Source organism: Carassius carassius, chromosome 35 (assembly GCF_963082965.1).
Source record: "Carassius carassius chromosome 35, fCarCar2.1, whole genome shotgun sequence".
Classification (NCBI taxonomy): Eukaryota; Metazoa; Chordata; class Actinopteri; order Cypriniformes; family Cyprinidae; genus Carassius; species Carassius carassius.
Window position 1 is genome coordinate 5733405 of NC_081789.1, and position 27399 is coordinate 5760803.

At 36.2% G+C, this 27399-nt stretch overlaps 2 protein-coding genes across 4 annotated transcripts in view; both read right to left on the reverse strand.

Moving 5' to 3' along the window:
• Positions 1-2132: 2132 nt before the first annotated feature.
• Positions 2133-15040, reverse strand: gad2 (glutamate decarboxylase 2). The gene is made up of 16 exons (XM_059524343.1): positions 14398-15040; positions 14062-14124; positions 13657-13800; positions 12860-13093; positions 12136-12226; positions 11410-11522; positions 10993-11108; positions 10306-10385; positions 10139-10193; positions 9899-10015; positions 8267-8331; positions 7572-7650; positions 7235-7384; positions 6657-6764; positions 5031-5120; positions 2133-3036 (listed from the first exon to the last, which is right to left on the reverse strand). Exons 1-16 carry the CDS (start codon positions 14468-14470, stop codon positions 2863-2865), a joined length of 1752 nt encoding a protein of 583 aa, XP_059380326.1. The 5' UTR covers positions 14471-15040; the 3' UTR covers positions 2133-2862.
• Positions 15041-16082: 1042 nt separating this feature from the next.
• myo3a (myosin IIIA) overlaps positions 16083-27399 on the reverse strand; it is an 84784-nt gene continuing 73467 nt past the window's right edge. For all 3 annotated transcript variants that reach the window (XM_059524340.1, XM_059524341.1, XM_059524342.1), the window contains 12 exons: positions 27145-27225; positions 26850-27055; positions 26315-26426; positions 26077-26239; positions 25904-25990; positions 25684-25807; positions 23077-24229; positions 22706-22850; positions 19411-19502; positions 19297-19337; positions 17031-17216; positions 16083-16820 (listed from right to left, as the gene is read on the reverse strand). In XM_059524340.1, the coding sequence (XP_059380323.1) occupies positions 16706-16820; positions 17031-17216; positions 19297-19337; positions 19411-19502; positions 22706-22850; positions 23077-24229; positions 25684-25807; positions 25904-25990; positions 26077-26239; positions 26315-26426; positions 26850-27055; positions 27145-27225 (2505 nt within the window). In that variant the 3' untranslated portion in view covers positions 16083-16705. The remainder of the gene's footprint in view (positions 16821-17030; positions 17217-19296; positions 19338-19410; positions 19503-22705; positions 22851-23076; positions 24230-25683; positions 25808-25903; positions 25991-26076; positions 26240-26314; positions 26427-26849; positions 27056-27144; positions 27226-27399) is intronic.

The window sequence follows — 27399 nt, forward strand, 5'->3', positions numbered from 1 at the left end:
GAACACTCATATCTCGAAAATTAGCAACTTAGCATTCCTTTCATGCTGAAAAGCAGCTTTACCCTTATGAAAATTAACTATGGTTTTGCTACAAATAAAAACAAAAAACACAGTTAATACAGTAAAACGTTGGTAACCACAAATTAACCATGGGTTTGCAACACTAACCATGGTTTAACCACGGTATTTGATACGCAGTTCAGTCTCCCAAAAAACATGGTTACTACACTTTTACTATAATAAAACCATGGTTAATTTTTGAAACTAGCCGGATTAGCTGGTTTAAGTTGGTCTTCCTTCCTGAGCAGGAGTGCGTTTCCTTTACAATGACATTACTCACTGCTTAACCACCTTAGTATGATGCATCTTTCTAGAAAGTAGCAAGCGATTAGTTTTCCAAAACAGAAAGGAACTTTGTTGCGCATTCGTTTTTTGAATCACATTGGTTAGAACTGTTGTAAATGACGTCAAACAGGTAACAAATTAAAGTCATTATTGCCTGTAAATAAATGCACATGGCATCTGAGGACTGCTTAAGTACTTGTGTTCTTCATTCTTTCCTTCGTGATACTAGAGAAAGTATGCAAAAAAAAAGTCATAGAATGAAATTTATAAATGTATAGAATGATAGCTACAGATTGTACTATGTGTTAGCATACTTATTTTGCTCCATAAGTCTTTATGTCATAATAACAAGAAACTATGCTTCTAACCACATGTTAAGAGCTGTAGCTTTGATCACAAAATTTTGCGTTGCCGTTTGCGAATGTTTGTTGGAACTATGGATTCAGGAAATGCCAAACTGTTGGTACCAACGAATTATATTCAAGCTAAGATACTTTTAGGAAATGCCCTGTAATACCAATATTAAACCAGATTCGGCTGGGTTCAGCTGTGTTTTTCAGCAGGGCTGAATATTACAGGATACAGGCAGTAATGTAGCATTAGCAAATGTACAAAGGATTTCAGCTATAAGCAACTTTCATCTCGAATGGACGTCCAAGCTGGGGCACATTCAGACAACGCTCAGTTTCATAAAACATCAAACTAAGAACATCCATTGGACAGATCATCATACATATAAGCTAAAGTGCACAAGCTCCTCTTTAGGAGAACTAGACAATACTGGCAATTAATACTAAGGCAATACAGTTACAAACACACAAAAATACAAATTGGCACAGGATGTCAAGTTTATCACTTGGGCACAAATACAACCAGCACTGGTTCAGAAATGGCTCTCATAACCACCGAAACGTGCTATAATAATCATTTCGAGTTAACATGTTAAAATGCAGAGGCTTCAAGTGGATTTAAAGCCAGATCCTTCATCTTTGCAGTTACACAAGTCATCATATTCAACACATCTGACACACACACACACACACACACACAAGCAGAATGTATCTACCATTTATGATTAAATATCTGTTGAATAGAGAAAATATTATTTACCACACAAATAGACTCTGCCTTATATACAATACAGTGATGTATTCACATAGATATGTACTTGATCAAGAACATCTTAAAAGATTATTTACATACTATCATAGGGGTGAACCCTTATTATGCTTCTGTGTTATTTTCTTTTTGGAGGTTATATATAACATTAAATTTAGCTCTGTTAATATACCCTGAAATATTTATAATTTTGTATAAGAAAGCTAAATAAGTACATGAATGGGTCGGTAAATTAAGAAATCTATTGCTATTATGTAGGAAAGTCTTTTACTCCATATATAGACTCAATTTGTCATTTAATTCCATGTTTTAATACAGTACTTGATATGCATGTGCTATTGTTGCATTCCAGGGGACATTGTCGAAAAAATTAATATGCCTATTTGATTTCTTTTTTTCATTTCGTTTGCTTAAAAAGTGAACATCTACCTAGAAGTTTCCAAGACCGACTGCCTTCCAAATGCCACTCTATTGCACTTTTCCAAGTATTACGTTGGAAATTCTTAATTTCCGAGTTAAGAAATAAAGAATATTATTAGATAATTGCACATTATTAGGGGGAGGGAAGCATTTTAAAGAATTTATCCTGCAAACAGGATTATATTGTTTTTATAGTAAGATAATAATAATAATAATAATAAAATAATAATAAATTCTCTTTTATTATTATCATTTTAATTTGGTCAAATTTTAGAATTTTAAATTTTTACAGTAGCATGTAATATGCGACTGTATAGACAAGTTTATATAACATTGCTGTTCACTAAAGACACTGGCAGCCTCCTGTAAATATAATTTTAGAGCGCAACATTATATTTTGGCTCGTTTTTTGAGAATACGTTAATTAATTTAAACTATATATGAACTTCATGTCCACACTCAATACAGTTGGTCGAAACTCTTTCAAAACTCTTCCTATGGTTATGTATCTTGAGAAATTGATCAAACATAAGTCAAACATTGTCTCAGAATACAAAAACTTTAGGTACGATGAAGTGATTTAGATAATACGTCTCTATTATAATATAGTCTGTAATCTGGCACTTTGAAGAACTGTTCAAATAGAAACTTAGGACCTGCACTGAATAAGAAGCAAGTAACTCTTCATATTCTCAATAAACACATGTAAACAAACATAGTCATGTCAGAGACACTAAGACAGACAGTAAAAGCAGACGGTAACACTTTTACAGGGCTTTGGACCACGAAGCCCACAACAACGCTACAATACTAAAGTCTAGATATTTTCATATTGTCTTTTTTTATTATTATTTTCTTAAATCATACTATCTTTATATGACTTTGGAGAAGAGGAATCAAAGATTTACCGTTACATTCACAACAAATATTCGATCCATCCAGGGACACTAGAATAACAGGTTTTGGCGCCTTAGGTTTTTAAAGATCCTGTCCCAGTCGCTCAATCTCTTCAATGAGGAAGTCAATGTCTTCAAAGGTGGCGGCTGGGTTGGAGATGACCATACGGAAGAAGTTGACCTTGTCTCCCTGCGGTTGATAGCTCACCATGGTCGTTCCGTACTCCATCATTCTGGCTTTGATTACAGGGGCAACCTGTGAGAGAATACTTTATTAGCTTTGCGAAATGTTTTTACAATTTTCTCGAAACGTAATTGTTGCATTTATTTGGATGTGCATTTAATAATACAGGTTACATCAATGGACGAGACTCAAAATATCTTAAAAACATGAACCCTTCCTAGCTAAATTCATTGCAGAATTGTAATACTTTAGACTAAAGCCTGACCAGAATCTCGACCAGTAATATCAATCCAGTGTTTCCTAATGAGCATGGTGTACTGTCCTTGATTTAACCTGAGCAGAACTCACTTGATTAGAGCAGTAGCTTTGGACAGTATGTGGAACTGTAATCTGAATAAAAGACACACAGCCGCTCATCACCACATAATTACACTCACTTCCCCTCAAATCTTTTGCAGGTGTCCAGCTATTATCAGCAGCGGCCTGTATCCAGCTCTTAAAACCATGTCCATCTCTATGAACTGAGCCTTGATATACTGGAACCTGTCCAGTTTCTTTTCATATACGTCTTAAAGATTGCATTGTCCCTGCACCATAAATACTCAAACCTATGTGGCTATCCTGCTACTCAAGAGTCTCCAGAAACCAAGTTTATCCTTTGAAAAGGACAAAGAATAAGTGTTCTAATTTCAGGTAGATGAGGAGGGGTTTGTGGGCAGGGTTAGATAGCGATAGCACCATCTGTTCAGACTAATAGCCGATTAGAGCTTTTTGCTGGCATGGGAGTGACTGTAGAGCAGCCAGCCAATAAAAGGACACCTGATGAGCGGCCCCTCCCCCTACAATGACATCACTGCAGGGATGTCATGTTCGATATTTTTCTGGTTTGAAGCGTCTAGATGTAACAAACAGACATATTAACCATTATGTGGTGTTCTTTTTGTGTCCCTGAGACCCCAATGCAATAATAAAATCTTACAAAATCACTGTTATTCACTGTGCTTATTATGGAACACACTTAAGTTTTAACTGAATGTGGTGTTTTAAGGCACTTAACTGCATGTTAACTGAAATTAAATGACAATGTTTTATAGTTTAAATTTATAGTAAATGCAATTATCTAAACTTTAGAGTGTTTTTGTCCAATTTAAACAGGACTGGGTACTATACCTATATAATTTCATAACTTAAGCTAAAATAAGCTTAACTTAAACTAAAACTTGTATGTTAAATATTTCTAATTACATATTTATAATGATGTTGCAATTGAGTACATTTATAAAATATTAACTTCTTATATCAAATAATGCACTACAGCTTAACATTAAAAAAATTTTGATGTAGGATTTAATTTGGATTGCTAGTGCATTTCAAAAATAATTACAAAATAAGAGCAGCACATAGAATTCAAAGTGAAATTTTGAAGTAGAAAGAATGAAATTTGAATTAAAGAATTTAAAGTTGATATTATCACAAAGTGCATTAAAGTAAGCTTAAAACACAGAAATGAACGTACAATTATTGGCTTTATATTTAATATTACATACAGTTAATATTTAAGTAGTACACTATAAGAGCACCTTTAATACAATTAAGCAAACCTTTTTTTCATTATGGATGTTTGTCTGGCCTAAACCAAATCAAAATAGATAATAGGTAAATAAAATAGATACATATTATTCAAACTGTAACCTTTTTGTATCACAGCACTCATATATAACCGTTAAGAGTTTCGTAGCATATGGAAATTCTGCATAAGTGAATAAATAAACGTATTTAGTTTTATGTCTGGTATCTTATGAATAGGCTAATAGAGGACTGTTTGCTTTTTTGCTTATAATTAATTCTCATAAGACAGTATCATGAAATATACAAAAAATTTGTTATTTCAATGTTAAATATGCTTTTGGCTTATTAAAATGCCCCTAGGGTCTTTCCAGCCCACAAAACAGAGCAATAAGATTAATTTACATTTTTTGTTACTCTTTCATTGTACCTCTCCTGCAAAAGCAATATGTCATCTTCTGAAACGTCAAAGCTCAGTTCACATCACCAATTGTTCTCACCTTGTGCAGACGCTTCATTTTCTCCACTTTGTCCTCCAGGTAGCGGACGCCGGGTGGAAGGTACCAGAAACACACATTGGTATGCTGAGGCTGCAAGGACACACGGCCAGGAGATAGCATCAGGGTACGTTCACCCAATACACACACCTATCACTCAATTTAACGTACAACACACGCTTTGCATAAATAGAGCACTCTGGAGAGTCCATTAAAGATCCGTGACGGAATATGTGATTAGGGGCCGTCTGGGGCCATAATGGGAATTTTTGTCGCTGTCAGTTTGGAAGCAGCCATGTAATCTATTCAATCAAAAGGCTTTGCTATGAGGGCTTTGAGCGCTTGAGCAGGTAGCTCATAGACAGACATTACAGTCCATTAGAGGCCCTCGTCCTCATTGTGAGGCTCCAGGGGCCACACTACAGAAGAATGCCTCCATGCACCAGTGAAAGGGATTCATTAGCCATTCAAATGGTGGGACATACAGACAAAACACAGATTTGAGTCATACCTCGGCATGCTAAAACCAAAAAAGAGCTTGCGAAACATGAAATTGAGAGCTGAAATGTTTTGTTAAATGGGTTTCTATCATACTGCAACACGGCAACCCTCCACGCCCCGCACTACACTGACTTCAGCAAGGAGCCTCCAGCCAAATCATTTTATCAAATTGGCACCAGACACAATTTACATTTAAATGAGCCTCGAACGACTGCTCAGTCATTTCAAGGGTGAAACATTTCATGTTAGATGAATTAGCACACACAATCAGCTTTGCATTTGACAAAATTACTTAGAAATGCAGGCCCTACGTTTAAATTCAGAGAGGATTTTTAATTTTTAAAACACATCAGATAGGATTTAGAAAAACTGTGCATTTTGTATTTTTTATGCAGATGAACGATTTCCTGGGAAATTATTTAGGAATACATTTCATAAATGAAACAAACTGATTTAATTTGAATATATGTATATATTTTTACATTCAGAATATATTTCAATAATTCTGAAAAAAAAAAACTTTTACGTTAAAAATAAATAAATACAATATATGAAATAGTATTTAAGCAGGTTCTCTTAATTAATTATTATTATACATACTGTTCAAATTTGGGGGTTAGTAAGATTTGATCGATTTATTAATTTTCATGTTCACTTCAACATATTCAGACTTTTGACTATTAACAAAAAGCGTAATCAACACTGAAGCTTATTTATACAGGAAAAGCTCACACATTAACTCAAGCCATATAGGGGTGGGTTATTTAATATTATGATTATATCACAATAGTAGACTGCCACAGAAAATCAATTCAATTTGTGGTAAGGTAACCTCACTCTAAAAAAGAGAAAATGTCAGAACTACTGTGGCTATATTTTGACATTATTATTGGCACTATTGAGGATAATATGCTGAGGGCGGTCAATGCACAGACTGTCTGTGGTCCGTTTATGTGCCGTCTGATATAAGAAGTTCTGTTTGCTCAGAAAAGACCATGTATTTACTCCTTTGAACATTCTTCCTAATTCCTTTCCTTTCTAATTCCTCAATTCTCTTCCAAATAAAAAGCACTGGTGATAAGATGCAGCAGTTGGCCAAAAGAAATAGATGCATTTAATCAGACTTACCTTTCCATCAAACACCATGTCATATCCTTCCCTGTCTTTGATCTTGTTGTAGAGATACTCTGAAAGCTCCAGACATTTGTCAATCTGAGCCTCAAAACCAACAGTGCCCTTCAGAGGAGAAATGAGAGGACAAACAATGTAATAACACAATAAACCTCAATAAACCTCACTACACAACCGACCAATTTGAATGAATGACCGTCCCAAATGTCTTTACAGCAGTCATTGAAGGCAGGTCAGCTGCCCAGTAAACGTGCTAGTGTCCACTTTTCATGGGAATACAGTACTACTAGATTAAATGTTTTAAGATTTGAAAATCAGCCGCTCATTCATTACACATGAAACTGTCAAGTTGGGATCATAGTGTTGTATACTACATATCTGGAAATTCCATTCATAGAAAAAAATCATATACTGTGCACAGTGCACATCCTTTCATAATAATAAAAAAAATGTTCATAATAGCATACTACTAAATAAAGCAGTACAATATCATATTGCACACTCTTGGAAATGCAAAATAACTTAACATTTTGAAAGGTTATTTTTAAGAATACAAAACATAAAGCTCTTAATACCTTAGCTCTCCACATTAGCCATAGTTTGAAGATGTCCACATGGCGGCCGCACTGCAGGGCCTTGTCCCCTGTGTCATAGGACAGGTCATAGTGCTTGTCCTGCTGGAACAGATAACAGGCCTGCATCTGATTGCAGCTCTGCATCAGACCCTGGAACAGATAACATGAAGAGAAGGGCAAAAAATGTCAAATAAATAATTACTTTTAGTTGTATTGACTGGCAGATGTCGCCTGATCACAATTTTGTAGGCATGACTTAGTGGTTTAATACTGGTCTCTGTAATAATATGATGTGATAATATGTTTTGGGGTTGATGAAGACAGCAGACAGCCTCACCTCCTCTCGAACCAGCAGAGCCGAGCACTGCAAGGGCACAGCCATCATTTTATGAGGGTTCCAGGTCATAGAATTAGCCCTAAAATTGTCAGTTTATACAGAAAAGAATTATAATACCAAGTCATTGTCCTTGAAATGAATGAATAGCTATATAATCATTTATTTTGATTCAGACAAGATTTCCATCTCCCTGAGGCTCTGTGCTATGCAGTGAAACATCGACTCAAAAGAAAAATGATCAAACCCATTTAATTTCACAAGGATAAACTTTTCAGACTTTTCAAAGTGTGTGGACGTCTCAATCATATTTCAGTCATGCCGACTCTCTAAAAGAATTTAACAAGCATTTATTGATAATAATAAGGTGTATGGTAAGTTTCTTCTTGGCTGACTAGATGCGCGACACAGCGGAGCGAGTATGAAGACTTGATAAACCTGCTCAGACATAAAGATTTTAGGAAATATGCTGCTGCAAAAGATAAAGAAGAACCCCTCATAGCAGATCTAGACAGGTGGTGCTGGGGAGGAGGAGGGCTAAACATCAGAATTCTCATAGCTTTTGCTGAGATTGTGAACTGGCTAGCTTAGTCAGGATATAGAAGAGATGAAGAAGTGCAGCTGATAGAAGCAGATGGATAGATTTCCTTGACTGAACAAGACATTTAATCTAAAAAGAACCTGCAGATTATACTGACCTCTCGACTCCATTCAGCTTCCACCGGTGTTTCCGGGACATTAGCAAACTTCCGCCCCATGCTCCCTGTGTGAATACAGAAACAAAAGTAGTTTTAAAAGTAAACTAAAATTTACCATGTGTTAACAGAAACATGCTTTGTCTTTCACGTTTTAAAAAAGGATGTTTCATCTTGGCATATACAGATGTTTGAGCTCTGACAAAAAAACGTAATACTGATTTTTATTATCTAAAATATGTAAGCAGATATTGTATTTCTTCTGCAGAACATTCATCAAATTATATGTATATTATATTGACAGCCCATTTGAGACTATATAGCTGCTGCCTTTAGGTCAGATGAATGAAGTTGAGAGGATTCAAACGCAGTGCACGTGTATGAGCTTCAACATGCTGCCACAATGAAATGCCAGAGGTGACAGCAACACCAGAGAAAAATGAATAATAATGAAAATAAAATACCACTATTAATCTTATCAGCCCCGTGAGAGTGAATACACACATGTACACACTCACACAGACTGACTGAAGGTAATTCCTCTAATAGGAAACAGTCTACAGTTCTAAAAGATGACATTTATTACATGCTTGCTAAATTATCCCTATGCAACACTTCAAACGCAGCTGGTTCAACAGCAACAAATCATTTGTACATGTTCTGGAGATTACTTTTGTGCAAAATATGCTGCAACCAAAAATTCTGGGTGGTGGCAGGGTGTTACTAGGTGCTTCCTTGATAGGTGAGGTGTTCTGAGTGTTTTTTAATGAATCACTTGGTGGTCATTTGGAGCATTTCTATTGGTTGCAAGGCTGTTGCAATGCAGTTTCTAAGGTGTTTGGATAGTTTTTTTTTGCTGTGCAGTGCTATGGTGTGCTATGTTGCAGTTGTTCTGGGTGCTAGGGTGTTCTTTGTGGTTGGTGGTTGTTAGCATTTTTAGATTTCTTGATAGGGAATTGCAATACAGGTTTTAAGATGTTCTAGTTGTTTTTTTTTTTTTTTGCACTTTTCCGACTCAATCTCACTTAGTCTTATTGTGTAATCTTGCTGTTTAAGCATGAAATGATCTGCAATGTTACAAAGCTCAAAGTCCACTCTAAAAGGAGATATTCTCTTTAACAGAAAACACTCTTCAAGAACTACAAAAAATGTATTATTAGGGGTATCCTAAAAACCTATTCTAGTACACCCCAAAAAACAAATCAAGACTTTGTCAACGTGCATGATAGCACACTTTTAAAGTGATAGTTCACCCAAAAATGAAAATCCTGTCATTATGTACTCATTCTCAAGTAGTTTTTTTTCCCATTATACTCCATAATATTCCAATATCGTCTTTTGAGTTCACCAGAAAAAAAAGAAAAAAAAACTCCCTCAGGTTTTGAATAAACTCAGGATTTGAATAGCTTGAGGGTGAGAGTGACATAATTTTCTTTTTTAAGTGAACTATCCCTTTGAGATCTGTAATGCAGTGCAATTGAAAAAGTCCTCAGTTCTGCATCCAGAGAACAATTCTTCAGATGTGCCAACACTGAGATCACTCTTGGATCCCAGTCCACTGTCGGTATTGCACAGGTGAAACTTTCAGAAAGTTCACGTGAGTTCATGCAAGTTCAGGAAAGCAGATCTACTCACATCCACATGCATCCAGACATCATGCTTCTTACAGATGTCCGCTATAGCCATGAGAGGATCAAAGGCACCATAAACCGTGGTGCCGGCCGTGGCGCTGACAAAGAACGGCACGTATCCCTGTGAGAAAGAAATCAATGTGTTATTCAAGGGCCCAATTTTGCCCAAGAACCACACAAATTATTTGAACAGACCCAACAGAGACACACGAGATGGTCATGGAGACACGGTCATTGAAATTACCTTCTGCTTGGCTTCAATAATCCTCCTTTCAAGGTCGGAAGGAATCATCTTACCCCTGGAAGAAATGAGAGCAGTAAAGAAGTCATATGGTTTAGTGATTATAAGACGTGCATTTCTCAAGTGTGCGGTCATGAAGTAATGCATCAGTAGTGATAATCCAGACTAACCTTTCATCTGCTTTAATACAGATGACACTTTCTGTACCGATTCCAAGTGCAGCTGCTCCTTTCTTGATTGAAAAATGGCTCTGAAAATCATAATCAGTCATTGATGCACTAAATTGCATATACAATTTGAAATGTCCTTAGAAAAAAACAAATATAATAGTGATTAATGTCTTTATTTGCTATAATAATAATGTTATTATTTAATAACAGTTACTGTTACAAGCATATATGAAAATGTTCTATATTCAAGCTATTTTTTTTTAAATCATATATAAATTGACAAGACATGCAATTTTGCTGTCTTGAAAGAAAAACGTTCCTTCTTTTCTTTTTTTTTCCTCCATATCTTTTTACTCTTAAAAATTAATTTCACTGGGCAACACAGAAAACACATTTTTAAGTAAAATGTGGGAATTATACTCTGACTGCTTTCTCTCTCTCTCTCTCTCTCTCTCTCTCTCTCTCTCACACGCACACTTTTTTAATAACTTAAATACAACATTTTCAAAATGTGGACATAAATACAGTTTGGTGTAATGTATGTATTAGCGTTATGTATCTGGGGAGCGTTTTCAACAAATGACTTTCACGATTAACATTCTGACTTAAAATAAAATGACTATTTATATGTTTACAGTATATTATTATTTCTCTCTTTTGATACTGAAAGTAAATGAACAGACATACATGTTCAGATGTGAAGGCCACCAGTCTCGGTGCGGATGACATTCCTTTCTCCTTCACCTCGGGGAACATTTTATAGCGAGCCAGTAGCATGGCATACATGTTGGAAATGGCGCCACCTAGAGGACAATAAAGCAAGCCTTTCATTCCATAACTCAGTTTTTACTCTGAATGTCATGAATGTCAACGTTACTTTTTTGCTGAAAGTAATACACACACACACACACACATACACACACACACACACACACATATATATATATATATATATATATATATATAGATATATATATACTTCAAAGAATAATGGAGGCATCCTCTTCTGACAACTTTACACTTTTGGCCAATTCCCGTACTTGCTCATTTCGCACTCATTTCACAACATCTTAAGGCAGGTCACGCAGACTGACAGCTGCTTACCCGGAGAGAATATTCCATCACCGCGGCCATCCTGCCAGCCAATGATCTCCCTCATCTTCTTCAGCGTGACGTATTCCAACAGCACGAAGACTGGAGCCACCTCATAGGTGAACCTGTTTGCACAGAGATCACATGACCCAGTTACACAAGCCAGAAAAAAGAGTCACGACAAGCAAACATCCCGACAACCTGTTTCGCAACTGATGCTTGAGAGGATTTTGCAACAGTCTACAGGTTCTCCAGCAGTGTGTCACTGCAGTAAGCTTAAGACAATGATGAAAATACTTTTTTTTTTTAAGAATAAATTCTCAAATGTTTAACATTTAACAACCAAATAAACAAAAATGTATTTTGCCTACACAAAAAAAATTACATTGTTATTACATTGTAATTGCATCGCTATTACAGTGTTATTACATAGTTATTTTTATTAAGCATCTGTTAAATTAAAACTTTAATTTCCAACATAAAATGATTGTTCTTATTAGCCTGAATGTCATTTTAATTTCCATCTCATTTTCTCTCTGAGAAAAGCACAATATGAGAGAGTGGAGGTTATTTTTGCTTTTCTGAATTCAGCAGCTTTTCACTTTATTCCTTTCAACAGATATCTGTAGGGTTAAGCCAGCCACCACAAAGACCAGTCCAAAATAATGTTTATGAAGGCAGAGAAAATGGAAATGATCTCAACCTGCTTTGTATTTTACTGGAAGGAGACCCACTCACATATTGGTGTTGGCAGTGGACGTAAGCCAATCGGCAGCCAAGCCAACCATGTCTAACCCAGTGGAGAGCTGATTGAAATATCTGGGGTGTGCTGAAGATAGAGATAACATAGAGGGAGAATACAAAATTAATCATTTAAATGTACAAAATCATTCAGGTTCCACTAATCTATAATCTATTTATGGCCCTCTATTAATAGTCGCTCTCTTCAGATGGAGCTCAAACGAATCTCTGACCGGCGCAGACAGCAAGGAATTCAATCAATCTTTATGATCATTCATAATTATTCCCAAAACGACAATCACTTTTCGATATAATACCAGTCAGTTCAAATGCCACCAGAGAAAATAAAATCGTCTCTAGACGCATTCATTTAATTTCACGTCATGTTCTGATCTGATTCGTTTCGCCTTCAGGCACAAGCACACACTGATGCTTGCGGTTCTGTCAGCTAAACAAAGGTTTTACAAGCGAGACAATCAATAGCAGAATGTATGTTAGATTATATATAGATATAATGATTATTAATACTAGAAAACCCAATAAAATATATCCTATAAGTATATATAAAAAATTTATAGGCTACATTGAAAAAAAAATTAAAGTAAAGAATGCCTGTTTATACCAACAAAACGAATTTTATTGGGTTAGATCAAATAGAAGTAACCCTTTTAAGGCACCAATTGCAGGCTATAATTTACAGTTTACAAATGAAAACGCTTACCCGTTTTTATGGCGTATTTCAGCGTGGCGCGACAGCTGATCAGAATATCATCTAGAGTCTCGGGTTCGTCCGAGAGCTCCCAATTATTCCTTTGGAGCAATTCGTTTGGATAGTGAAAATCGATCACTTTCGTTGACCTGTCAAAAGATTCCACTATATAAGCCAGCATTATATCCACAACCTCCTGCAGGAAATTCATAGTCTTCGCGTCCCCATCCAGTGCAGGTAAAAGATCTGTAAAAAATAATAATAATAAAATAATAATAATACAAATGAATAAATAACACGAGTGCGTTGAAATAAAAAAAATGACTGCATGTAGTGCATGAATCAAGAGTAAAATAGCTTCATTTAACCTTGAAAAAGAAACAAAGGACAAGATCTCCGACATGCATTTTTTTCATTTAATACAATAATTTACACAACAATGTTATTTTTATTAATGTTATTTTAGTTATTTTTACACACATAATATATATATATATATATATATATATATATATATATATATATATATATATATATATATATATATATATATATATATATATATATATATATAAATGTTTCAGAAATGACATTTAATTAAATTAGTCTTATACAGACGACGTGAAAACTCAAGATATATATATAACGCAGTCTGGGTGAACATACAACATACAAAAATAAATGTAAATAAAATATATTTAAATCGAATAAAACCACGTCATGTAATCAATATAACCCATCATGAAAACAGATTATCCGAGTAATTTGGACTGTTTTTCAGTTGCGATAGCGATGTGATTGTGGTTTACCTGTTGAATAGAGATCAGAGAAGCACAAGGCGGCTTTGGGGCAGTTACAGGGTTTATTACAGCCGCAGCTCTCGGCTGTAGACTCATCTTCTGCTTTAACTGGAGCTTGAGCTGCTTTCTCAGCCTCCCCGACATTTAACAGAGCTACAGAAGACACGATTACTCTGTTAATTGAATAACACAACAGCATCTCACACTGTAGGAAAGAGTAACTTTTTTTAAGAGCACCCAATTCGTTTCAGTGTTTAGAATCTGAAGAAGAAAATAAATGTTCTCAATAACATTGAACAGTTCGGTAGGAAAACATGAAATCGATAATGTAATCTCGCGCTTTTCGTAACCATATCACATTTTACGTAAGTATATGAGATACAAATTTAAACCTCATGTTAAAAAGAAACGTACCACATAATTTGGAGCCGATTCCTCCGGAGAATTTCTGGGCCGCTGCCTGACACCATGCTCTGGCTGAAACGATCAAGCGCGTGGGATTTGAACACCATATCCGTCATAAAACTTCCATTAACAACATCAATAATCCATGGCGTGGAACTGGGCTTAAAATAACAAACTAAAATCTGCTGTTTATTATCATACGACACAGCTGACATAACATTTCAATGTTTTAAATTAACCTTGACACAACAAATGTCGCATTTCTTTGTCTCACAGCCTCACTAATACATATACACAATCATGCAGCATTTTTTCAATCTTTTTTTTGAACGCCATGCCACTTACGAGTGTTCGGGCTTTGACTGCCGTTTCCAGGCGCGTTTTCAGCACCCAGAAACCAAAACCCGTGAGATGCCATCGCAAACGGAGCGGATCAGAGCAGCGACAGAGAAACGCGAGCAGCAGCCATCCAGACGCGCGTCACGGGGAAACAGGAGCTGTCCGCGGCCGTGGTGCTGAATCGAAACTCAGCTGCGTGCGCGATGTATTTACAATCACACCTGTCCAAACGAGTCAAATCAAGTGCTTTAATTACTATGGTGCTCATAAAATATGTTCAAAGCCCTCAGATGGAGAACAGCCGAGACTGAGCGTCTAGATTCAGTTGGTGCGCCGTGCGCAATGATTTGGAGCAGCTGGAGACCGTCACTGAACTCATGGAGAAACGCTGGCACTGATGGAGACGCAGGCATCCAATAGCTCTCATTCTCTTTCACATGCCTCAGTTGCAAATGCAAGTTAAGAGTGCATAGCAGATTTTTAAAAAGCACTTCTTGCAGTCCGTTTCCCCGGCTCTCCAACGTGCAAACTTGCAAGTTTAGTGGTAATAAAAGCTTCTTGTGGCGTAAAGATAATCTGCTTCACGTCACCAGAGAAATTCCGACGCGAATCGGGTCATGACGAACTATTTTGCATCGTTAATCGTGACCACACACACACTAGTTTATGCCCCTCCTGGAGCACCACCCGCATCTGTGCTGAAGGCACAAGGTTTTTTTTTTTTTAGGTTCTGTAATTGCTTTACTCTAGGAGTGAGCAGACTTCATCAGAAGGAGGAGGAGCAGCCCGGCTGCTACATGGACAACGACATATCTATATCTATGCCCCCTTTTTATCATTAAAACATTTCTTATTAATAAGGAAACTTGGAGATCATGTTTCAAACATGAACAGGAAAAACTAGAAGTAATAAAAACATTACTGTGAATTTAATTATTTTCAGTACCATTCTCAATTGTGTGCAGCGATCGTACGCAATGGCACACAGCAGGCCATTTATTCCGCATAAAATGAAACACTAAATAAAACGGAAATCAATTATAATTATAATATAGGATGTAGAAAATAACAGGTTAAGCAAAAATAACAACAACGACGAAATTAAGCGTTTGCATGATTCTGGAAAAGCCAAGAGAGTTACATTGGGGGAAAAAAAGGTATTGTTTAACTGCAATCCACGTTACTCAAAAAATAAAAAAATAAAAAGCATCGCACTAAAATAGATTGATTTATTTCATCGGTTATGAAATTAAATTTGGAGTTTGTGTTAGAAGAATGGTAGTAACCTGCGTTTAATATTTTTATATAATCTGTATCCCTAAACCATATCTTTATTTCTTCACTGTTATGTTAACATGAAATCCAGAATGTTTTAATAGCATATCATGTATTTTACATAAAAAAGGACGCATAAACGAATTGAGCTGATTTAGTATTTATTATATTTATAGTATCTTTAGTCTGCTCAGGGTTTAACATCAGCCATTATGTACATTATTTATCATTTAATTAGGCTAATAACAAATTTAATTAAATATTTAGAAAAAAAAAAATATATATACAAAAAAATTACATTCCAGGAGTACACATATCCAGATGTATGTTTTATTCAAACAAGTATATATTTGGACAACAGTGCATCTGGGGAATTATTATAATGCATATTTTTATGTTTATGAATAGACAGTAATTCAAATATAACCTAACTTGTGCAAATATAAAGGTCAATTTTAAGAGAACAAATCTTTATTCACAGAGAGGCTTACCCCCTGCTAAACCGGGGTTTAAAATCAAGCAAGAGCAACACAAATGCTCAGTCCATAAAAAAAATAAACATAAAAATAAAAAAAAGTCTCTGATTAGTCAAGTAGCATTACATTCTGTACAGCAAAACGCATTAAGTAGTCATTATTTGTGTAACTACTTAAACTAAAGCCAGTGTTTTCATGGAAAACCATACCATGTTACAATAAATGGACTGAAAATATAGCGTTTTACTTAAAGAAACAGGTCACCCAAAAAAAGACAGTCTTCCCCTCCAGTGAGCAGTGAGTCCTACAGGGTCAGTCGGATTTGTGAATGAATCCTCTCAAATGATTCAGACCTGACTCATGGAAACTGGAAAAGAGCAGGTGGTACATTATTCAAAAATTCTCCTTTTGTGTTTCACACAAGAAAGAAAATAATATGGGTTTGGAATGACATAACAGTGAGTAAATGATGCCAGAAATTTCATCCCTTTTAGGACAACCAGCATTTTCTGTTGACTTCATCAGTCACTGACAGTATTTACAGAAGTTCTGAAGCTTGATGGTCAGAGCTGTGTTATTAGCTTTCGTCTCTGGGAGGTCTTCCTCAGTATCTTTCTGTAGTCATAAGGGTTGTCCTCTCTTTGACTCTCTGTAGAGGGCATTCTAGAGAACGAGTGCCTGTGGACAGAGATGGTTCAGATAAAGCGTGACTTCACACGGAAATGAAGACGCAAACGAGAAAGGGGAAAGAAAGCGGAGAGGTTTTTACATTTTCATACCTGCATCTTCTGCTCAAACACATTTATCATGTGCAGTGCTGTGTGCTGCACGGAGGTCAACGTATTTGTTAAATCGACAGAAGAAAGCAAATGTTTAATGTTCTTTCACCTTTTCTCCGTCGGGTCCTCAGGGAGATCAGATTTGGGCACATCAGACAGAGTTCTCTCAGAAGAGCGTCTTCTTTCAGTGGAAGATCTCCGCTTGCTCGAGCGCCGTCTGTCACTGGGCAGGCTTGTGGACTTTGTGCTGGACAAACCCTGGTAGTACTGGTCATCATTGTCCAGCCTTTTGGGGCTGGTGAAAATAGATGGATTTGGAACTATTAGCTTCGTGTGAGGAACAGGCCAAAGTCTTTGATCTGTTCCTTCAGAAGACTCAGAATAATCATGAACTACTTTTATTTCAGTAGAACTCACATTCATCCACTGACATTATTTTTAGTGAATTCTTTATTACGGAACACCCCCCCCCCCCCCCCCCCTTGCATTCAGACAAAGTTTATTGCTCCAGATCATAAATAACATCTATTTTGTCATAGCAGGCTGCTATAAATGGGTAGCCATTATGCCGTATTGAGAGTATGTCATGCCTTCAGGACAGGCTCTGATTTATGGCTGGCTTTTCGGCGGTGATGGACTCAAATGGAAATATTCTTTCAGTGGACTTTACTCATTGTCTCAGGGTTTATCAGCAGCGTTATGTAATGAAAATAGAGATCTATGAAACCATTGAAGCCAAGAGCCGACGGCCTGCCAGCCAGACCACTGATGCAATTATATCAGTGAGCCCCAATAGCCTAGTGATGCACTTCCTGTCTGTCAAAAACAATTATTGTTTTAATATCATTTATTATTATTATTTATAATATTATACTTGAAATAGTAAAACATTAATAAAAAATATATGAAATATATGAAAATGATTATATATTGCATAGTTATAGAACGTTTATTGTAATAAATAATAATAATACAGAGTTTTTTATTTTAGTAATAGTTGGAGTTTTGCTGAATGAATTGTATTAATTATATAATTAATATATTATATTGCAAATTTGTTTGAAAAACCTCATCAAATGAATGTCAAAATGCCAAAAATAAAACATTAATATAAAACATTAATATAAAAATGTAATACTTTATATTTAGCATTTTTTTTTTGTATTACCATGAAAGCGTTTTAAAGATAATTAAAGTGATCATATGCAATAGTTTTATGAAAATACTTAAAATAATAAAGTTTCTTAACTTATATATGGGTTTCCACATGTTCTCCATATAATTAATGTTAGTTATATAATAAATAGAATTAATTCAGCATAAAGTCAGATCACCAAATATTACTACAATTAAAAAACAAGCAAATAATTTTTAATGATGATGTTGTTGATGATGATGATGATGATGATGACGACATTCATTTCATGAGATTTCCTAAGTTTAGAGCAACATATACATGTCATGAAATGAATGTCAAAAAGAAAATAGAAAATATCCATATAAAGATTATTTATGACCATAAAAATAAAATAATCATCACCGTCATCATCATCATTAAAACAAAGTATTTGCTTGTTTGGTGTTTTGACTTTATGCTGAATTAATTATATTATATAACTAACATATGAATTATATGGAGAAGGTGTGGAAACTGATCAAATTAATCAAAATGCGACAAAGACAAAACATTAATACAAAACATGTTCATATAAAAATGACAAAATGTTTGTGTTAACATAAAACGATCGTGCATGATGAACATCATGAAACGAATGCCAAGAATAGCAAAAATGCAAAAATCCCAATGGTCAAAAATATGCTTCTTTTCTTCAAGCAGAATAGGATTTCCTTATCTTTAGATTTTGAGGTAATATGGGACTTGGGTGCGGTTTTTAAGGCTTTATTCGAGTGGCAGCTACACACTGCAGGAAAACAGAGTGTTCTGTTACATCTGTTTGCTCTGTCTCTCTAGTTCTGCACATTTGTACTGCAGTACACCTTCATTACCTGCATGTCCTCAGCTTGTCCTTTTTCTCCCCAGATACCTTATTGGTCCCCTGTCTCTCTCGCTCTGCTTTCTTTCTTTCCACTGCCAATCTCTTCTTCTATTTCTCTCTGACAGAACATGGGCCGGTTATCAGAGCCCCAGAGATTTGTCTGTCCTACTGACCTTCTCACTCTTAAAGTCAACATGAAATGCTCAAGCCTCAACTGATATATAGCATTTACAAGTAAAACAGGATATTCAGCGAGTATGCGGTACACTAGTATGTACAGTACACCATTCCATAGCATTTGTCACTGTCTGCAAAGAAGCAGCTTCTAAGGAGAGAGCACGTTATTGTTTCGTATAACACTTCTTCTAATTGATTTACCTTTGTTTTCTTGGCCTCCTTTTATCATCCTGGACAGACCTCTGGAAAAGAGCAGAAAAAGTGTGGGAAAGATCATTAAAGCTGAAGCTGAGGCATTGTGGGAAGCTGACTCACATGAATGAGTGTGTAGTATGTGGAGTCCTCTGGTGTGTTCAGGGTCTTTGGTTGCTGTGTGCGCCGAGACGTTCGTGACTGCTTTGTGTCAGCTGTAGATGAGAAAAATAAAGGCTGAAAACCAATAGGAAATGCAATATTTGACCTTGAAGTTAATACTTTTAAACCGGTTCAAGATTTGATCTTATGTGTAGTGTTCTAGGTCTCCTGTGTGAATAAGGAGCAAAGAGAACAACTAATTCCCTGGTGGTGAGCCCCACTGCAACACAGAAGAACAGGATCAGCACACAACATCCAGCTGACCTTTGACCCCTTTGTTCTTATCGAACAAACCGTACGGCATTGTTTAACCCCTGAGCCTTGCTATCAATCAGAAATGCAGTCCAGGCACAACATGTTCCAACACTGACACAGACAAGTAAAAGAAAGAATGAGAATAAGAATTAAGCTTTCTTCTAAACCCTAGTCAGCTTTCTTGCTGTCTACTGTCTACATAGGCTCTCTTCTACGGAATGCAGAATCCTAGCTGATACTGAACCTCATAAATTCCTGATATGAAATGCTCAGCATGGTCTTCACTTGAACTGTGCAGGAGGCTCAAACTGACTTTGATGTTAGCAAGTTGCTAAGCTAACAATGCAACTTGTACTGAGCATAAAAATACATATTGCAAAAGCTTTATGGCTTAAATAGTGAACCTTTAGTTACACTGATTATTATTATTATTATTATTTATTACAATGATTAATTTTATTATTAGCTTTCATTACTGAAGGAAGTGCATTTATACATTCTCTTCCTTCGTCAATCATCAACTCAAAAAATATTTAGTATGAATATATATTTGAATTGCATATAAAAATCCCATTCATTTGATTACACAGTTTTAACATAAACTGAGTAATAAACTTAATGATATGCATCTTTTTACATAAATGAAATGGGTAAAATTTCTATACATAAAAAATGCCACAGTTTATGAACTATTAGCATCTTTTTGATTTTATTTAAAATACAAATGATATTTTCAGAATGCATTTCTTCAAATTACTTCAAATCAGCACAGATACTTTCAATTACATCTGTTCAGTTAATAAGTATGATTTAAACTATGGATAAGCTCCTTCATAAAATATTACATTTGGTTCCACTTTATAAGTACATTATAAAGTGCCCTTGACTACTGTGTACTTAAATCAAATTGTACTCACTGTATTCATATTTTATTGCAAAACACGGTTATACTTTATTTTAAGGTTTCCTTGTTACAGTGTAATTATATATTTCAGTACTCAGTAATATTAATTAACTACATGTACTTACTATATGGGTTGGTTAAGGATTAGGGTTTGTCTTAGGGTTCATTCATAAGTCTAAGGCCACTTAATATAAAGCAGCCTTACATTTAAATATAAATAAAACATTTTTTAATGTAGTTTAATATATTATAGTACTTACAATAACTAGGTAATAATAATTAAGTTGGTACTAACCCTGAACCTGCCACTGAAAATAACATTAATACATGTAGCTACCCTATGTTACCATAACATAACATAAGTAGACTGTAAGTACAAGTACTGTCAAAAATTGCAATGTCAAAGAAGTGTGTTTTGATACAGAATGCTTTCTTATCAAATATGATTTTTCTTTGCAATCAACACCAAAATTTACAAAAATGACCTTTGGTGTATTTGAATAGCGTCTGCTAACTCAGGCTCTGTTTATCATGTAGAAAGGTCCGGCATAAAGAAAATTAATCAATGCCCACCAGGACCAGCGGGCACAGGCTGGAGAGTTTGTCATATTTATTAAATGTGTCACTTGAAAGGTCATCAGCAATTCTTGATTGCTCAGAGGTATAAAGCCAATTTGCGGCTCTTATATTAATGCTTGCTGTAATTGCTGGGGCACTTTTGCATGCAATGCGATTAGCATTTAAAGACCTTTCATGTACATGGAAATGTGACTGCCATTCAAAAGGGCACTTCTATGTGGAAACAATAATATTTGTACAATAATAATTGTTTCCACACAGAAAGACTCTCGTTAAGATTATTTAATTAGACTGTGGAGCTTCCAAAGACATTTTTACAGTCACAATAAATCATTAATAATAAACATGGGCCAGAGGACCACAGTATTTATAAAGCAAATGCAATCCCTTAAACGAGATTTTTGTAGAAGTTCAGCTTTCACAGATGAGATTAAGAGGAAAACAGTTCAGGAGGTCATATCTGTCAACACAGAAACCATAATCACTGTTGACAGAATAATCTTATTTCATTTAGAGACAAGGTGCATATCAGAAATAATAGAATCTGCAAGAATTATCCTCCCAAAAGTAATTAGACATATCGCAGCAGAAATCAAATGAACAGTAGATTTGCTCAGCTGGGGGAAAATTTCTGATGACATATCTTGTTGAGCCCAATTTGCATGTTGCGGCACTAGACATCCAATTTCTGATAAGATCAGTCTCCGTTAGAGAAAAGGAAACTTCATGTTCTTATAAAAAAAAAGACAGCAACAAGTATACTGCAGGAGTTTAATTAATGTAGAGTTTTTGGTAACACTTTATTTTAAGGTGTCCTTGTTACACATTACATGTACTTACTATTATAATAATAATTAATTATGCATAATTACATGCAAGTAACCTTAAGACAAACCCTAACCGTATAGTAAGCACATGTAGTTAATTTATATCACTCAGTACTTAAATGTATAAACGTAACACCTTAAAATAAAGTGTAACCAAATTTTCTTTCTTTAAGCTATTTTAATTAAAAAAAATCACCACATTTGTTTTCTGTTAAAATAATCAAAGCTACTCTTGAAGTACAATATATATATATATATATATAAGTACATCATTATTTTCCATATTTTATTCTATTGTCTTTTTTAATTTGAGTGTACTTCCCCATGTACTGACAAGCATACATTTATGCCGTTTCTATTGAATCATGTATTTCATGTATTTAAATATATTGTAAACACACATTTGTTGATTAGAACATTTAAAAAAAATTGAATGTTAAACTAAATAACACACAGTTATAATGGAAATCAAGTACTTATCATGTGCTTCAAAATAAGTGTACTTCTTAAAAACATGACATAAGATCATTAAAACAATGATTTAAAATTTACCCTAAAGTAAAACTTTTAATTTGACATTATTACAAAGTGTACTTTTTAAAAGTATACGTAACAGTCAACAAACATGAGAATGATTACAATTACTAAGATGTCAGACATGACTGGACCAAAATTTATGAAGGACATTTACCTGGTGGTTGGTAGCAGCTCAAGTAGCCATTGATGGGTTGTCCTTTCACAAACATCCCATTTTCGCTGGGGTTGAGCTGATGGGCAAGTATGATTTCATTTAACTTCTTCTGCAGTGATAAGAAATCTTCAGAGACCTTGGTTACCTGAGCAGGTTACAAAGAATGTTATCAACTGAATCTTGAGCAAAGCCTGAAAATTCATGAGGCAAAGAATGTATATTTTAGATCAAGTCTCATATTTAGGATGCTACTCTTTGAAAGATTAGTCCAGGTTTGGATTGATAATCAGGGTGATTAAATGATGACACATTTGTCCTTTGTGGGTAAAATAACTAAAAACTAAACAAAAACAACAACAACAAAAAATCACCTGTTTGAAGAGTGACTCCACTTCCTCATCCTGTTTATGTGACGTGGCTTTCAGTTTCTTTCTGTCTTTGTAACCTCTAAAATTGCTCTGGATTTTAATGGCTGCCTGCTCCTCATCATACTGGGCTTCCTCAGCCTGAGAATCCTCCTCTTCTTCAACCCCCTTCCGTTCCAGCTGAACATCTGTGATGTACAGAGCTTCCCCATCCTCCTGTTCCTCCATCTCTTCAACCTCTTTTCCACAGGCTCCTTCTCTCTCTGCTCTCAATCGCTTTCTCTCCTGGTGGCCTCTGAAATTGCTCTGTAAAACAGTTGCAGCATGTTCTTCATCTGCCCCTGGAGAGTGACTGGAATCTAGCTCTTGCTCGAATTCTAATGGAGGTGGTGGGAGTTCCTCAAGAGAAATGTCTGGTTCAGAAGTGTCTGGATTAGCCATATCTTCTTTTGGCTTTTTCTTGGGGATTTTGCCTTCCTCCTGGAGCCTTTTACGCTCTTTTTGGCCACGGAAATTGCTCTGAAGAACCACAGCAGCTTTGGCCTCTTCATCTTCTGCTGGTGGTTCAGCTGAAGCCTCATTCTCCTGTTCCATGTCCTCAGTGAATTCCATCAGTTCTTCTGGAGGTGGTGGATCTGGAATAGGAAGCTCATCTTCAACTGGAGGACTCCTTGTCTCCTTCTTCCCTCTAATTGGCATCTTCCCCTCCTCTTGGAGTCTTTTACAATCTTTATGACCTCTGAAGTTGCTCTGGATAACAGTGGCTGCCTTGGTTTCCTCTTTATTGTTCTCATCTCCTCCACTTGCAGCTTCTTCCTCTTCCTCAGCCTCCTTCCCTTCTCCCTCCATATTCTCCTGTACTTCCTCTTGTATAGCATCCAAATCTTCTCCAGGAGTGACTTCTTCAGGTGTGGATGAGGAAATGGCCAGCTCATCCCCTGTTAAAGTCTTGTTAAGTCCCCGATGCTCCTTGTATTTCTTCCTTTCCCTGTAACCTCGGTAGTTGCTCTGGAGGACCACAGCAGCCTTTTCATCAGCTTCATCTGTTTCCACTTCACCTCCTTCCTGTGGAGATTCCTCTGTAACTGGACCTTCTGATTCTGATGGGGCCTCCTTCACTTCCTCTGTCTTCTCAGCTTTTTCCTTCTGCATGGCTTCCCTGTGTAAAATAAATCAGTTTATATTACCATAGCACTGTAGAATTCTTGATTCTATTGTATAAGTCTGTTTCCACCGCGGGGACTTCCCCAGGATCTAGGGACATTTGGCCAGTACTCAGTGTGTTTCCACAGCAGGAACCAGGATCTAAAAGTTCCGGGTAAAAATTTGCCCCTCAGAGGTAGTACTTTTTCAATGGTCCTGAACTTTCGGCAGCGGGACTTTGACGCTGAACATGCTGATTGGCTGAGTTCATGCAACATTATTTCAACCAACATTTATTCGCATAATTTTCAAAATATTACTGTTATGTGTCATGAAATGTAGTTTTAAGAGTACTACAGGCGAGAATATAGTTGTTTAAATCAAAAATTTGCGGTTTATTTGAAAAGACAGTGACTATTTGAAAATGTGCTTCCCTGATTTTGGAGACGTTAGGTCAACGTGATCATTGGGCGCTCAGTGCTCATGTATAATGGCGAGAGCAACATCAAATCGGCTAATCCTTCCGACATTTGCCACTGGCTCTGATGTCTCTGTAGTGGTTAAACATGAGATCTAATTTGCTTTGGGTTAATCTAACAGGTCATCTTTGGTCTTTATTCTATTAATATATTAATATGATATGTATGTATGTTCCCTGAACTACATCTATGCGCCTATTAATAGCTTATGTTTAAATGAAAATGAAAAGAGGAACTGGTGTTTGATATCATATTTCGTTTTATTGTAAAAACAGTGACGGAAATTGCAGGAGCCAAGGTTAGCTGACTGACGTTAACAAGCACACTGTTGTTCCATTTGCAGAATTATCAGACTTGTGTTGTCCGATTCTTTGGGAATTCAAACTCCTGAGTCCAAACTGCTGAGGATGCAAGTCCAAAATTTGTGTACTGAAAGACGGCCCTAGACTGGGAGGAGCAGTTGCGCGCAGTCCTACATCACAAGACTATTTGCCTAATTTTCAGGGTACTTTAGACCACAATGGAAACACAGACACCAACAGGTGTGGGAAGAAACATTTCCCGGGACAAATTGTTCAAGGTAATTTTGATGGAAAAGCGGCTCATGTGTACCAATGACCTTCATGACTCTTCAAGGTTGTCAATATCCCGGTATTACTGGGCGTCTCTATTTTCACTTCACACCTTCTCTCTTTTCATTCCAAAAAAGTTGGTATAGCGGTTGCAATTGATACAATATTGCAAATTTGGTAAAATGGACTTTCTAGGACTTCTGCATTAATTTTATGGTTAGCACATACCTTTTGTTAAACAGCTAGAGACTGAAAATGAAAATGGAACCAAAACAAGGAACCAGTAACAAAGTAGACAAACAGTAGACAAAGAGCTTGATGAGATGGAATTTAAACTGAATTGATGAACCTTTGATTGAAAATTTTGCATAATCTACAAGTAGGAGGATAAAACCATCTGGAATAAGAACAGGACTTACTTTTTCCTCTTAAAGCTTTTCCTCTCTTTGTGCCCCCTGTAATGGGCCTGGATCTTTGCAGCTGCTTTGTTCTTCTCATCTAGCAACTCCTTGTATTTCTGCCTTGCCAGATATCCTCTGCAAACTGTATGAACATGCCATGATTTAGTTCAAGTCTTTTCTTTCTAAATTCATTTGATTGAGTTTCTTCAATACATTTTTAATATTTATTTTGTCGTACCTGCTTGGAATTGTGTAATAACAGCTTCTGACTTTGCTTTGCTTTTGTCATCAGCCACACTCTTCCTAACTTTGTGTCCTCTGTATGCTAGAAGAAAGGGAAATTTAGAGCTTGTTCTGCAGAGGATTCTGCATTTTAACATCTAGTCAACAACAACAACATCAGCAGCACACCTGACTGCAACACCACGGCACTTTGTTCTCGTTTTTCCTGCATCAAACGGTATCGTTTAAATGCCAGCCAGCCCCGTATATATGCTTGGACCAGAATAATTCGGTCTGTGGTCTGCCTCACCATCAGATTCAGTTGCTCCACATGATAGTACTTAAGAAATACCTAAACACATAACCATCAGACTTATGAGCTTGGTCGAACAACAATGATAGTTATTAATGCCATTGACTCACAAACCTTTGTTTTTCCCAGAACCCAGTTCTCTAGTTTGGCCTTCTCCAAAATAACAGCACATGTCTCAGGATTCATTGCTGGCTCCTCATTGGCTCTAAATGCTAATATAGAGTATCTGAAAAGACCAATGGTTAGTAAAAGGCAACTCTCAACATAACAATTTGAGAAATTATGGTCTAAAGAGGCAATCCTTTTCCACCAGCAATGTGCTAGTGTTGGTATCGGAAGTAGTGGTCCATTATTGGTTGTTAAATAGTGGTTCTCGCCAGTTTTTATGGCTGTTACTTTGGATGTTAAAATAAGTTTTAAAACTAAGACCAAAGATCATGATGAGCTATAATGGGTTCCATAATGGTTTTGTTTGAAGTGGGGTTATGTATTCACACTGTCATGTTTCATTTCTCAAGTTATTTGAAACACAGACCAGCTATGGGATGAGTATTGGCAGAGTATTGTCTCAAGCACCAACATAAACACCATTTAGGTGGAAAAGGGGTTTATGCACTTGACACACAGTAATATGTAGTATCAGTCCAACCTTTCAATGAAGTTGTTGAAGAGGATGCGATGAGAGTAGCCCTGTCTGCGTATCTTGGCCGTCTCTAGAATACCAGTGTAGCGTAATTGGATTAGAACCTTCTCCCTGTCAAACTTAAGGGCTTGGCGAGCATTGTTGGGTTTTATGCAACGCACAAAGTGAGGCTGGCCTGCCACCATCTTTGATAACAGGTCCATTAGAGAATACTGCAAAGTACAGTGAACAAAGCAATACGGTGGTCAAGAGTGACGATTTTTATCGGTTCTTATCATTATTAGGTCTTCAAAAGTCTTACTCTGAAGTAAGAGGCCACAGTTTGAGTCTTCATGTTGGTGGTCTCTCTGGGGTGATGTGTGGTCTCTCCTGTGCTCTCCGCCTTTGCAAACACAAAATATTCAGCATGCTGAAAACATGTGGTCATGAAAATCTACAATAGGGATATTGGGGTTCTTTAATATAAACATAAAGTTATAGCTTTAAAGTAAATTTATGCATCTCTCCTCTTGGAAAATCCTATTCAACAAAGCCAAAGGACAGGGTAAACACACAA